Consider the following 15713-nt stretch of genomic DNA (forward strand, 5'->3'; position numbering starts at 1 on the left):
GTCAAATGGGGCACAGTCGCACACAAGATTAATCAATTATGTGTATAGAGGAAAAACACACAAATGTGAAAACCAAACATGTGCAATGTTGTATTTTGTGTATATCTTCACCGATTTGCAGGGTTGCACATTTTCTACAAAGAGTCTTGTTTTTCCCCTAAGGGATAATAAAAAATAAGGCATATTGGCTATATATACATATATATATATATATATACAGTACCAGTCAAAAGTGGACACACCTACTCATTCAAGGGTTTTTCTTTATTTGTACTATTTTTCTCTTTGCTTATTTGAGTTGTTCTTGCCATAATATGGACTTTGTCTTTTACCAAATAGGGCTGTCTTCTGTATACCATCCCTACCTTGTCACAACACAACTGATTGGATCAAATGCATTAAAAAGGTAAGAAATTCCACAAATTAACTTTTAACAAGGTATACCTGTTAATTGAAATATATTCCAGGTGGCTAGCTCATGAAGCTGGTTGAGAGAATGCAAAGAGTGTGCAAAGCTGTCATCAAGGCTACTTAAGGTGGCTACTTTGAAGAATCTCAAATATAAAATATATTTTGATTTGTTTAACACTTTCTTTGGTTAGTACATGATTCAAAAGGTGTTATTTCATAGTTTTGATGTCTTCACTCTTATTCTACAATGTAGAAAATAGTACAAACAAAGAAAAACTCTTGAATGAGTAGGTGTGCCCAAACTTTTGACTGGTACTGTATATAAAATGCATATTTTTCCTTTTTTTTGTACACTGTTTGTGTATTTTCAAAAATCCATTCAGAGACATTTCAAGCCACGTATCCATAATTCCCCGTCACCCCTCCGTTCACACAGGAGTCAACCGGTCACAGCCGCCAGGCCGGAAGTCACTACGGGGACCATTGAGGTTGACGTGGAGGATAAGAGATTCTTATGTGGACATAAAACTGCCAGGAACCTACAATAAGAAATGAGAGAGAAAAATAGCAGCTGTTGTGGCGGCACTGATGGCAGTATCTCTGTCAAGTATGTGGATGTAAAATGTATGTAAACAACATATCAAAAGCATTACCAATGTAGAATATTCAGAGGTGGTTTATGCTCAAAGGATACACATTGCAATATGACACCCTCCATTCTTTACATCTAAATCAATCTGTATGGGTGAAAGCTACAATCACATTTTAAAGCATCTGTCTTCAGAAAGTATTTATACCCCTTGACTTATTCCACATTTTGTTGTGTTACAGCCTGAATTCAAAATGGATGAAATAGATCTTTTCCCCCACCGATCTACACACAATACCTCATGATGACAAAATGAAAAGATGTTTTAGAAATGTTTGCACATTTATTGAAAATTAAATACAGAAATGTAATTTACATAAGTATTCTCAACCCTGAGTCAATACTTTGTGGAATCACCATTGGCAGTGATAACAGCTATGTCTTTCTGGGTAAGTCTGTAAGTGCTTCCCACAACTGGATTGTGCAACATTTGCCCATTATTCTTTTCAAAATTCTTCAAGCTTTGTCAAATTGGTTGCTCATAAATTCTAGACAACCATTTTCAGCTTTTGCCATAGATTTTTAAGAAGATTTAAGTCAAAACTGTAACTCGGCATCTCAGGAATATTCACTGTCTTCGTGGTAAGCAACTCCCATGTAGATTTGGGATTGTGTTTTAGGTTATTGTCCGGCTGAAAGGTGAATTCATCTCCCATTGTCTGGTGGAAAGCAGACTGAACCAGGTTATCCTCTAGGATTTTGCCATTGCTTTTCTTTTTTCTCCTGAAAAACTAATTTAATGATTACAAGCGTACCGATAACATGATGCAGCCACCACTATGCTTGAACATATGGAGAGTGGTACTTAGTAATGTGTTGTATTGGATTTGCCCCAAATATAACACTTTGTATACAGGACATAAAGTGAATTGCTTTGCCACATTTTTTTAGCAGATTTACTTGTGATTTATAGATTTACTTGATTTACTTACAGATTTACTAGTGCCTTGTTGCAAACAGGATGCATATTTTTATTCTGTACAGGCTTCCTTATTTTCTCCCTGTCAATTAGGTTAGTATTGTGGAGAAACTACAATGTTGTTGATCCATCCTCAGTTTTCTCCTATCACAGCCATTAAACTTTGTAACTGTTTCAAAGTCACCATTGGCCTCATGGTGAAATCCCTGAGTGGTTTCCTTCCTCGCCGGCAACTGTTAGGAAGGACGCCTGTATCTTTGTAGTGACTTGAGGTATTGATACACCATCCAAAGTGTAATTAATAACTTCATCATGCTCAAAGGGATATTCAATGTTTGTTTTGTTTTTTACCCATCTACCAATAGGTGCCCTTCCTTGTGGTTGAATCTGTGTTTGAAATTCACTGCTCGACTGTGGGACCTTCCAGATAATTGTATGTGTGGGGTACAGAGATGACGTAGTCATTCATAAATCATGTTAAACACTATTTGTCACGCCCTGACCATAGAGAGCCTTTTTATTCTCTATTTTGGTTAGGTCAGGGTGTGACTAGGGTGGGTAATCTAGGTTGTTTTATTTCTATGTTGGCTTGGTATGGTTCCCAATCAGAGGCAGCTGTTTAGCGTTGTCTCTGATTGGGGATGATATTTAGGCAGCTATTTCCCCACAGTTTTTTTTTGTGGGATCTTGTTTATGAGCAGTTGCCTGTGAGCACTACTTAGCTTCACGTTTCTATTTTATTTTATTGTTTTGTGCGTTTCACGATATAAAAGATGTGGAACCCATATCACATTGCGCCTTGCTCCGAATGTTATTTTGACGATCGTGACACTATTATTGCACACAGAGTGAGTCCATGCAATTTATTATGCGAATTGTTAAGCAAATGTTTACTCCTGGACTTATTTAGGCTTGCCATAACAAAAAGATTGAATACTTATTGACTCAAGACATTTCAGCTTTTCATTTTTAATTCATCTGTAAAAAAAAAAAACGAAAAAATAAAATATAATTCTACTTTGACATGATGGGGTATTGTGTGTAGGCCAGTGACAAAAAATCTCATCTTAATCCATATAAATTCAAGCTGCAACACAACAACATGTGGAAAAAGTCAAGGGGTGTGAATACTTTCTGAAGGCACTGGATATTGCCATTTGTTAAAATCCATATCCCCACTTGTATAATCATGATAAATAAATGATAAATACATTATCAAAGAAGATTATAATTATGAAATGAAATTATTTTAATCCGCATTTAGCCTTTGAAGATTAAAATATCAGAAGGTGTGGAGGAAGAGGCACATAACAGTTTTTTGGGGGGGCAGTCAGCAATAAACTGTTAGCTACTTCATTGGAAGACAATAGGGGACAAGATGTTGTGTGTAGTGTCACCCACATGCTTCAGCGGTGCTATTGTCTGCTCTCTCTCTGTGTGTGGAGCGATGAAGGGGTGAAAGAGACGGGGTGAGAGGAGGGGGAGTTGACTGGGGTTGGCTGCAGTGTGTGCGCTCGTGTGTGTGTGTGTGTGTATGTGCGTGTGTGTAGGTGCTCGTGCGGGGATGCACAGACGGCTCGTGGTAATTTGATGTGTGTCCCCGGGGATGTTTGATGGATTAATGCTAAGTAGGCTCCCTTTTCCAAAGGCACCACCTGATCTTTGGGGGTTCTTGCCCCATATAAAAGCCTGCGCTAGTGCTGAGCTCAGCTAGTCTAGCCATCTCCTCTCTCTCTCACACGGTCTCTATCTTTCTATCTCCACTGTCTTTCTTCCTCTGTCTTTACTTTCTCCTTTGGCTTTCACTTTTTCCTAGCACTTTCTCTTCCGTTCTTCCGGTTTCCATTCTTTCTGGCATTCAGACTGACGCTATTCAGACTATTCAGGCCTGGGAGTTTTAGTAGTGAGGGAAATCTCAGAGCATCCGTTTGCGTCATTCACCTCCATTTTGGCTTTCTTTGACTTGGGGCCTTTTCTAAAGGGCTGTCCTGAAGTAGCGTGCAGGTCTTTGGCTTTTTCCTGCGTTGTTTTTTTATTCTTATGTGGCATTAGGGACCAGCCCGTCAAGAAAATGCCACGTTCCTTTTTGGTGAAGCAACTGAAGGTCCACGATTACTCCTCCTCCAATCATCAGCATCACTCGGACGGATCGTACACGCTCACACGTGCCATCACCGAGTCCGCCACCAACTTGGCGGTCCGTTTGAGTGAAAATGGTGAGTTGAGATGACTTAACTTTTCTGTCTACACATTGCAAACGTGTAGTAAAAAAACACATTTTTATTGTTAATGTGCTTATTGTTAATGTGTTGTATATAGTTTAGAGTTGTAGGTTTCAAGAAAAATTCAATAGTGTATTTGTTCAGAAATGGAATGAAAAACATACTTGTTAAATTTGTTTTATAAATGGACCAACCCCTTGATACATGTTTTTCCTTAAGCCTGTGATGTTGCTATTTAATCCCTCCACCGGCCAACCCTCCCCACCCCAGTCCGCCCCATGCCTCCAGTGACGCTAAAGAGTATTCAGGTCACTCTGGACCAATCAGTTTAATACAGAGCAGATCACACAACAGGCTTTGGCTTTAATACTATTGTGTACATGCATAATGGTACACATGGATGCTCGAAATCCCATCCAAGCCTTTGTGAGGTCTATAACCTCTCCACCACCACCAGAAAGCAGATATCCACATGCGACTGGTTTGTCCTTAGCTGGTGCTGTTGCCCTTAAGGCTTTACCTGTTATCACCCCCACCCCCTCCAGTCCTCTAGCTCTTCATCCCTTCATCTCATCTGATCTTACAGGATGCGAGATACCCACAGGGAGGTCAAATTGTAGCAATTCAAACCCCTCTCTTTCTTTCTCCAAAATCCATTGACAAAATACAGTTTATTTTCTGATAAACCGACAAAACTCAATGTTAAATGGGTAAAAAAAAAATGTATTCATTAGAAAATATCAACTTAAATGGAAAAGGGCAACATGCTTTGTAACATCCTTAGTTTATCATTGATACAAAAAATGAGAGGGGAGTGCAATCAACCTTAGATGTATATGAGGTTTTGTCAATTGATGCTATGATTTCAGGGAAAAACACTTCCATAGAAATGTGTGGTGTGTTGTTAGTGGAATGTCCATCATAACCACAGAGCTTTGGCTCGCCGGATCATTTGTTCCCAGAATTAGGATGCCAGCTGTCTGGTTCCCTTTGTGTTGCAAGGGGGAGCATAATATATTGTGCACTGCTGTAAAGATCAGCCTATAACCCCCCTTTGCCTTCCCCTCTCCATTCCCATCCCCAAATCACACTGCACCTGTCATTCAATCTACACATTACCATACTCACAGGCACTTTCAACACACCACAGATGGAGAATGATCTGATTAAAATGATTTAGCGCTTTGTGGGATTTCTCTACTGAGACATTCATTTTTGTTTTGGCCCCCACTACGATAACAGATTTAGATATGGTGGCATGGGATGGGATGGCGACAGGTGTATCAGTTCTGGAGAAGTGTGTTTAATTTTATGACTGTTGTGTCCATGTCAGTGCATAGAACTTGCATTTAGTCTGTGAGGGTCTTTTTGATAGCTAGTAATGATAGTCCTTGTATGTGTCCCAAATGGCACCCTATTACCTACATAGTGCACTAGTTTTGACCAGAGCCCTATGGGCCCTGTTCAAAAGCAGTGCACTATATAGGGAATAGGGTGCCAATTGGGGTGCATAACTTGTTTTGAGCCGGATGAGTATTGATCGGTGCAAGACTGTGCACTGTAGAGTCATTCATATTTAATTCGCAAAGCTTGCTGAACCAAGCACTTGCAAATGGTTTCCTGTATACAGTTTCATATTGATCCGCAATGCATGGAAGACTCAGATCAGCTGTCTTTCACTCAATGGCTCAACAATAAAAATAAAAAATGCTTTCAACTGGAATCAGAAAGAGTGCTGGAATCATAAAACCATAGAATCTTAGACCAAAAAAACATATCTTGTAAAATGTATTTTGCTAAAAATCTGTATAAAGGCTATACATTTAAAATGCCACAATTGTTGCCAAAAATGCACTTATTTATTCCAAATCTTCCTCTACCAAACCTGCTACAGGCTACATCCAGGATTACGTCATCCCCTCAATATGCCAGAGCACAAAGGACCCTGGCTTGAGGAGGCAGACCGGGCTCTCCGCGGGGCCCCTGTACTCCCCAGGGAGCACAGGGGGCAGCGGGGGGGAGGACTACTCTGACCATGACATGGAGCAGCCCGACAGCCCCTGCTCAGGCATAACCACCGAGTCGGACAGCAGCAGCTACACAGTGGACACCTTCCTCATCTCTGACGGCCGCTCTCGGAGAAGGGCCAACCACGGGAAAACAAAAACTAAAGGTGAGGAGAGAAACAGCATTGCAGAAGTGGGCTCCACAGGATCCACAGAGTCCAAGGCTGCCAAAGGAAAGCCCGGAAAGTCTAAGGGACCGGGGCGCCACACGTGCAGCGAATGCAGCAAGACCTATGCCACCTCGTCCAACCTGAGCCGTCACAAGCAGACACACCGCAGCCTGGAAGGCCAGCAGGCCAGGAAGTGCCCCACGTGCCATAAGGCCTACGTGTCCATGCCGGCACTGGCCATGCACATGCTCACCCACGACCTGCGGCATGAGTGTGGAGTGTGCGGCAAGGCGTTTAGCCGACCGTGGCTGCTGCAGGGTCACATGCGCTCGCACACGGGCGAGAAGCCGTTTGCCTGTGCCCACTGCGGCAAAGCGTTTGCGGACCGCTCCAACCTGCGTGCCCACATGCAGACGCACTCGGCCTTCAAGCACTATGATTGCAAGCGCTGCGGCAAGAGTTTTGCACTGAAGTCCTACCTGATCAAGCATTACGAGTCGGCCTGCTTTAAGGGCTCCGGAGATGAAGAGGACTGCTGTCCCGAGGACTGATCAGAGATTTACACGATATCAGCTTATTTACCCAGGTCTGTTTCACTGAGATAATATCTCCTTTACAAGAGAGACCAATGTTGTGTTCATTCGGGCAGTGTTTCCCAACTCCAGTCCTTGAGTACCCCCAACAGTACACATTTGTATTGTATTCCCAGAGAAATACACCTCATCAAGGGCTTGATCATTAGTTGAATCTGTTGGGAGTACTCGAGGACTGGAGTTGGAAAACATTAGGGCTGGTAACAGAAATGTTTTAAAACACATCGCAACTGAAAACTAAAATGAAGGTTAAACTTTTTTTATTAGTGGACTTATCCAGATAGTCCCTTGCCTTGTTTCAGTCTGTTTTCTTCCATTTGGTGCCTAATGAACACAACCCTGGTCAAAGACTGCACACCTCACCACTCGTCTTTCTCTTCCTGCTTTTTGATAGAGAGCAATAATAATGAAAATGAGGGTTGTTCAAGAACATAGAAGATAACTGACGATGATGACTGAATAACATTAAAATGTTAATATTTTTTATTCTATAATTGTTTTATGGATTCGTATTCATTTATTTGCAATAATTTACATTCCATTATTTTTTAATATGCCAATTAGCTCTTAATTTCCCTGCAACATGTCTTCCACGATAAACATTTGTGTATTTATTAATTTTATGTATTTATGTATTTATTTATCAAATGATAAATGTATTGGTTAACTAGGTTGTTAATTCATTCTAAATGTATTTATTTGATTTGATTTATGAATTGAACATCTTATAAAATGCTGTAATATATTTCTGAGATAAAGTAGCCCTATATCTAGTCTCATTCACAACAATTGTTGATGTATTCATGTTCTACATAGGAAATGCTCAATATGCCCTTTTGTTTTTGAATCTATGCACAGGCTATAAGTGTAAGCTACATTGTAATACTTAGACATGAGAATCCAGTTAATTTGTTACACCATTATTATGAAGGATTGGTCCCATTAATTATTTGCCCTATGTAAAGCTGTTGAATTTGAATTGTACTAAACTTTGTATGTAATCGGAAAAGCTATGAACTTTTCAATTACCAAGTCATATCAATAATTAAAAGATGATATTTTCACTAAGTTGCTTTCTGTGCCTTGTGCCATTTTCAAGGCGTCAACTATCATCAACTCAACACACATGATCACTCGAGCAGTGGTGGCCGGTGCCGTTTAAGATTTTTTATGAGCATGGCTTTGTTTCTATTACAGCATACTGGATGACTGTCATTCATATTCCATTCACCCAGTTCAATGTAACATTGATTGTTTTGGGCTACTACACGATACTCAAAATTTCCCTATACCCATCATGAGGTTGGTACAACCTAGCCTATGAATGAAAGTTTACAACGCAGGTCGAGAGAAATTTGAGTAATCAGGGTGACAGACAGTGACATATTCAATACCGCCTTACACACTCTTGCCAGCATCTAGCTGATTTAGGGCGTAATCATAACTCCAACAGTTGCAAATGAGAGTTGGACAAATTCAGGAATGTTTATTCCCATTTCGTTACGTTTGCATCCGTTTAAGAAACGTTTTTGAACAGAATCGGGGGAATGAATACGCCCCTGATCAAATGCAAACACAGTTCGCTTTCATACCAATCACATACAAACAGTATGATCATTTGCTCATTGTATACAGTACCAGTCAAACGTTTATATACACCTACCCATTCCAGAGTTTTTCTTAATTTTTTACTATTTTCTACATTGTAGAATAATAGTGAAAACATCAAAACAAAATCTCTTTTAGATTTGAGATTCTTCAAAGTAGCCACCCTTTGCCTTGATGACAGCTTTGCACACTCTTGCCATTCTCTTAACCAGCTTCATGAGCTAGTCACCTGGAATGCATTTCAATTAACAGGTGTGCCTTGTGAAATGTTAATTTGTAGAATTTCTTTCCTTCTGAATGCATTTGAGCCAATCAGTTGTGTTGTGACAAGGTAGGGGTAGTATACAGATGATAGCCCTATTTGATAAAAGACCAAGTCCATATTATGGCAAGAACAGCTCAAATAAGCAAAGAGAAACAACAGGCAATCATTATATTAAAACATGAAGGTCAGTCAATGCAGACAATTTCAAGTTTCTTCAAGTGCAGTCGCAAAAACCATCAAGCGAACCTGGCTCTCATGAAGACCGCCACAGGAAAGGAAGACACAGAGTTACCTCTGCTACAGAGTATAAGTTCATTAGAGTTACCAGCCTCAGAAATTGCAGCCCAAATAAATGCTTCACAGAGTTCAAGTAACAGAGTCATCGCAACATCAAATGTTCAGAGGAGACTGCGTGAATCAGGCCTTCGTGGTCGAATTGCTGCAAAGAAATAACTACTAAAGGGCACCAATAATAAGAAGAGACTCGCTTGGGCTAAGAAACACGAGCAATGGACATTACACCGGTGAAAATCTGTCCTTTGGTCTGATGAGTCCAAATGAGAGATTTTTGGTTACAACCGCTGTGTCTTTGTGAGACGCAGAGTAGGTAAACGGATGATCTTTGTGTGGTTCCCACCGTGAAGCATGGAGGTGGAGGTGTGATGGTGTGGGGGTGCTTTGCTGGTGACACTGTTGTGATTTATTTAGAATTCAAGGCACACATAACCAGCATGGCTACCACAGCATTCTGCAGCAATACGCCATCCCATCTGGTTTGCGCTTAGTGGGACTATCATTTTTTTTCCAACAGGACAATGACGCCACACCTCCAGACTGTGTAAGGGCTATTAGACCAAGAAGGGGAGTGATGGAGTGCTGCATCCGATGACCTGGCCTCTACCCAATTGAAATAGTTTGGGACAATGTAGAAAATATAATTTATTTTTTAAACTTGAATGTGTATGTGTCCAAACTCTCTTCCTCTCACCAGCACATCAGCTGTCTGTGATCAGAAGAAAAAAACCTTCCCAAGCCAAACATTCATATCATAACCACTAACTGCTACACATAGCCTACATCGTTGTCACCACATTAGCTAACGCCATAGTCAACATAGCTACTAGAGGTTAGTAAACCCGCTATAATCATGCAGTACAGTGTACAGTCAGAAAGCAATTTAGCAGTTAAACCTGGGGGGACACCCGTGGCAATAAATTAATCAAACCAAAAGTTTACCTGGACTTGGAAGAGTTCCAGTGTTGCATATCCAGCTAGCTAACAGAGCATCCCTCTCTGTTTGAGCCGGGTGTTTCAGTAGGCTAAACTAGCTAGCTGCATTTGCTAGCTAAATGAAAGTTTTTTTTAAATATATATAGAAATATAGCTAACTCTCAACTTTTCTCTTTACTTCTCCTTCATTTTAAAGGAATGATTTTGTTCAAAACTGTTGAACTATTATCTTTCTCACTCTTTGAGTCAACTACTCATCACATTTTATGCACTGCAGTGCTACCGTAGGTAGCTGTAGCTTATGCTTTAGCACTAGATTCATTCTCTGATCCTTTCATTGGGTGGACAACATGTCAGTTCATGCTGCAAGAGCTCTGATCGGTTGGAGGACATCCTCCAGAAGTTGCCATCATTTCTGTGTAAGTCTATGGAAGGGGGTGAGAACCATGAGCCTCCTAGGTTTTGTATTGAAGTCAATGTAGACAGAGGAGGACACTACCCTACAGAGTGATGTTGAGGCTACTGTGGACCTGCATTGCAAAACAGTGTGTTTTAATACATTATTTGGTGACATTAATATATTTTGTATAGTTTTATCTAAAAAGGATACTTTTTTCTATTGTTTCATTATTTTTTATGAAATTCACTTAGGAGGATGGTTCACACCTCCCTCCTCTGAGGAGCCTCCACTACACTCGAGGTAACATTATTCGACACATAAACCATCAAGGAAACAAAAAGTATGAATAAATTCAGAATATATCTTACTTGAATCATAGTTGCTTTACCTAACAACTTTGTGTTAAATAAACTAACAAATAAGGCAACAGTAAACATGTTGTCTCCCAGTCCAATTAGTAACAACAATTCAAGCTCAAAGGGGACAGGAGACATGTTTGTTCAAAGTTTCGAATTTCAGTTGATTACTATAGGGCCCCTCTTGGGCCAATCAATGTAATTTCATAAATATGTATCTCTATGGTAAGATGCATCATACATCTAAGTTTTTTCAAAATTGGGCCATTGGTGTCTTAGATATACGAACGGACAGAGACGGATCCATAATTTGGTCATCAAATTTGATCTGATCATCTAAGTCACGACAATGGACAAACTTTCTGCTTAAACTAATAATACACAAACAATTATAAGTTTTATGTCTTTATTGAACACACCATATAAACATTCACATTGCAGGGTGGGAAAAGTATGTGAACCTTGGATTTAATAACTGGTTCACCCTCCTTTGGCAGCAATAACCTCAACCAAATGTTTTCTGTAGTTGCAGATCAGATCTGCACAACGGTCAGGAGGAATCTTGGACCATTTTTTTTATACAAAACTGTTTCAGTTCAGCAATATTCTTGGGATGTCTGGTGTGAACCGCTCTCGAGGTCATGCCACAGCATCTCAATCAGGTTGAAGTCAGGACTCTGACTGTGCCACTCAAGAAGGCATATTTTCTTCTGTTGAAGCCATTCTGTTGTTGATTTACTTCTGTGTTTTGGATTGTTGTCGTGTTGCATCACCCAACTTCTGTTGAGCTTCAATTGGCGGACAGATAGCCTTACATTCCTCTGCAAAATGTCTTGATAAACTTGGGAATTCATTTTTCCGTCGATGATAGCAAGCTGTCCAGGCCCTGAGGCAGCAAATGTTAGCTCTTGAGTGGCACAGCAGTCTAAGGCACTGCATCTCAGTGCAAAAGGGGTCACTGCAGTCCCTAATTCAAATCCAGGCTGCATCACATCTGATCGTGATTGAGAGTCCCATACATAGGCGGCGCACAATTGGCCCCGGGGTAGGCCGTCATTGTAAATACGAATTTGTTCTTAACTGACTTGTCTAGTTAAATAAAGGATCAAATAAAAAAGCAGCCCCAAACCATGATGCTCCCTCCACCGTACTTTACAGTTGGGATGAGGTTTTGATGTTGGTGTGCTGTGCCTTTTGTTCTCCACACATAGTGTTGTGTGTTCCTTCCAAACAACTCAACTTTAGTTTCATCTGTCCACAGAATATTTTGAAAGTAGCGCTGTGGAACATCCAGGTGGTCTTTTGTAAACTAAAGACATGCAGCAATGTTTTTTTTTTGGACAGCAGTGGCTTCTTCCGTGGTGTCCTCCCATGAACACCATTCTTGTTTAGTGTTTTATGTATCGTAGCCTCGTCAAAAGAGTTAGCATGTTCCAGAGATTTCTCTAACTCTTTAGCTGACATTCTTCTTAACATTGAGCATTCTACGCTGTGCTCTTGCAGTCATCTTTATAGGATGACCACTAGTAAGGAGAATAGCAACAGTGCTGAACTTTCTCCATTAATAGACAAATTGTCTTACCGTGGACTGATGAACATCAAGGCTTTTAGAGATACTTTTGTAACCTTGTAACCTGCAAGTGAACAATTCTTAATCTTAGGTCTTCTGAGATCTCTTTTGTTCGAGGCATGGTTCACATCAGGCAATGCTTCTTGTGAATAGCAAACTCCAATTAGGGCAGGGCAGCTCTAACCAACATCTCCAATCTCGTCTCATTGATTGGACTCCAGGTTAGCTGACTCCTGACTCTAATTAGCTTTTGGAGAAGTCATTAGCCTAGGGGTTCACATACTTTTTCCAACCTACACTGAATGTTTAAATTATCTATTCAATTTAGCAAAATACAATAATTTGTGTGTTATTAGTGTAAGCACACTGTGTTTGTGTATTGTTGTGAGTTAGATGAAGATCAGATGAAATGTTATGACCAATTTATGCAGAAATCCAGGTAATTCAAAAGTGTTCGCATACTTTTTCTTGCCACTGTATCCAATTTCATCCTGGTGGGACACTAATAGCAGACAACCATCAAAATGATTTACTCTAACAGTACTCTTCCCCTGGCCAGTAGAGGGGGCTACAACTTTTATGAAACAGGATCCATCAACTAAACACAAGGTTTGTACAACCTTTCGGTACTTAGTATAATACAAAAGGATACAGTACATTATAAGGAGCAGTGCTCGAAGTAGATGTGTCTATCCTGAGAAATCAGAACACAAACATGAAAGGGAAAACCCCCAATGCTGCTCTTGAATAGGGTGTGAGATCAATGTGTTTCCCCCCTCTATGCTTGTGCATGCTGTCTTTAGGTCCAGCCCTTAGGTCCAGCCAGAGAGCCACCCAGATCTCCTTTGGGTCAGAGGCTCTCCACCGGCCCAGCTCGGCTCCCTGACCACACCACGCTGTGGGGCTGAGGACAGGATGTGGACTGGGTCAGGTGTCGTGAGAACCAGGCCCCTTTCCCCCACTCTGTCCCAGACGGGGCCCTGAGACCTCCCTTCTCGGCCCCCAGCCACTGGCCCCCCCATGGGAAAGTCCAGCTATCTGTTTCAGACTCTCAGTGCACTCCAGCTGACTATTTTGAGACACAATGCGGTCCGTACACACACAAACACATACACACACACACACGCTTGTCTGAACCACAGTCCGTGAAAAGGATGTAGCCATTAAAAACAGCCGAACCCCACACACTATACATTAAAAAAAACATGAACACAGTGAACAAAAAAGTCAATCCATGGTATCCCCACTCCAGGTCTTTCCTCAGCCAATCACGATGGAGGATTCAACCGCCCCCAAATCAAGAGCATGTAGGGTCATCAGAGGGATAAAGCGGAAGGGCCTTTTATAGCCTACCTTTATCAAATCTTATCAAACCATAGGATCATAAAAGAGGAGGTTCTTGTAGATTCTCTGGCCTGATAAACTCGCTGGCCCGTGAACATTGTAGAGTTGAGACAAGGGTCCCAAGGTCCCAAGCGACCCGAGAGGAAGCTGTATATTGCTGCTCAGAGGAACCGCAGGAACGGCCGGGCGACCATTAAGGCCTGTTAGTTGGCTTCTCCAAAGAATTGTCGCGTGTGAGAAGACTTCCTGTTGTGATCAAGAGGTTGACATTCTAACTGTCTGAAAGAGACAAGGCTCCTCTGTTTGGATATCCGTCAGTCCCAGCAAAAGTATCACCAAAATATCCCCATGTCATTATGTGGCCATGTGAAAAGTGTAACTTCAGAAACTGTCAACTAATAAAAGAGTATAGATAACGTTTGCCATTTAGAACTTCGATTTGGACAACAATTTCTACTTCAACGAGTCGTCATCTCTGGACGTTCAGCTTACTCTGGACCAGGCCCTAATCCCCGGGACCAGAAAGGGGAAGTGGTGACGAAAGAGAGGCAGGCAACCCGGCACCATGACGAGACTAAGTCAGCAAGCAAATAGACCGACAATGCCCTCTGTTCTATTGGACAAACGTGCATTCACTTAAGAACAAACTGGATGAGCTCCATTCGAAACAATCCTATAAATGGGAGCTGATATCCTTCATTTCTCAGAGTCGTGGCTGAACGAGGAACTGGATATATCTTGTTGGTTTTTCTATGCATCGTCAAGACCGGATGGCGGACTCGGATAAGATGAAGGGAGGAGGGTGTGTCTCTTTGTTAACAACAGCTGATGCAAAATCTCTAATGTTCAGGAAGTCTCTCGGTTTTGCACGCCTGAGTTAGAATACCTCATGATAAGCTGCAAACCATACAATCTACCAAGAGAGTTTTCATCTGTATCTTTCGCAGCTGTCTATTTACCACCACAAACTGATGCTGGCACTAAGAACGTATTCAACTAACTGTATAAGGCCATAAGCAAACAAGAAAATGCACATTCAGAGGTGGCGTTTCTCGTGGCCTGTAATTTTTACAAGCATGTCACATGTGCAACTAGAGGTGACAAAACTCTAGATCACCTTTATTCCACACACAGAAACATACAAACATACAAAGCCCTCCATCACCCTGCCTTTGGCAAATCAGACCATAACTCTATCCTCCTGCTTCCTGCTTACAATAGTGCTAAGTGATTAGTGTTTTTTGAGGTTGGTTTTGAGAGTTACACATCGGTTATTAAAAAATAATCCGTTATTTTTTTGGGGGGGGGGGTTTGATACATTTTTTTAACATTAAATGCACTATGCAGTATGTGGGTTGAATGCTGTAACAACACATAATAAAACAATTAATAAACTCCCATGATGGTAGTGACTGCCCATTACTGCTTATCACTTATTAACCATAATTTGTTCACATTATTTTACTTTAATAAAATATTTCAGTTGTTGTGTAAATTACATTTGTTTTATTTGATGACTTTATTATTTAATTCCAAGTCATCATCTCATCTCTATAGAGCTGCTGCCTAAGCTGTCTGACAAAATCACTATTTTGTATTTCTTCAAAGTAAATAAGGCATACCTTTATGACTGCTGAATACCAACTATCAATCACTTATATCATATATTTTCAGGTAGAGATACCTCGCAAAGCAACAGCTGCTCTACAGTATATCACCTCATGATTGTGCTATCTTCTGTCTCTTCTGGAGCAGGCATAAAATAAACACAGACTGGACAAGTAGATGGATTAAGGTCATTGCAATTTTATGTGCTACATTATGTAGACTATTGGCCAGTTGGAAACCACAACTCCCTACTACATCACACAGTTCAGGCTGGATCTGATTTATCTGTAGAGAAACTGTGCAATTATGAACATTGAGCCCACAGAAAAAAAACTGAACGAAATGGAATTCAAATAAATGAA

General features: G+C 40.8%; 1 protein-coding gene across 1 annotated transcript; it reads left to right on the plus strand.

Moving 5' to 3' along the window:
- Window positions 1-3438: 3438 nt before the first annotated feature.
- LOC112223068 (transcriptional repressor scratch 2-like) lies at window positions 3439-7995 on the plus strand. Its single transcript, XM_024386027.2, has 2 exons — window positions 3439-4195; window positions 6096-7995. Exons 1-2 carry the CDS (start codon window positions 4051-4053, stop codon window positions 6926-6928), a joined length of 978 nt encoding a protein of 325 aa, XP_024241795.1. The 5' UTR covers window positions 3439-4050; the 3' UTR covers window positions 6929-7995.
- Window positions 7996-15713: the final 7718 nt, after the last annotated feature.

The sequence above is a fragment of the Oncorhynchus tshawytscha genome, linkage group LG02 (genome assembly GCF_018296145.1).
Source record: "Oncorhynchus tshawytscha isolate Ot180627B linkage group LG02, Otsh_v2.0, whole genome shotgun sequence".
In the NCBI taxonomy this organism is placed as follows: Eukaryota; Metazoa; Chordata; class Actinopteri; order Salmoniformes; family Salmonidae; genus Oncorhynchus; species Oncorhynchus tshawytscha.

What these genes read in the sequence shown, in the direction of transcription:
- LOC112223068 (XM_024386027.2), top strand. Translation starts at nt 4,051, where the DNA reads ATGCCACGTTCCTTTTTGGTGAAGCAACTGAAGGTCCACGATTACTCC. An exon ending in GGTCCGTTTGAGTGAAAATG is followed by an intron (nt 4,196 to 6,095) that starts GTGAGTTGAGAT and finishes AACCTGCTACAG; the next exon opens with GCTACATCCAGGATTACGTC.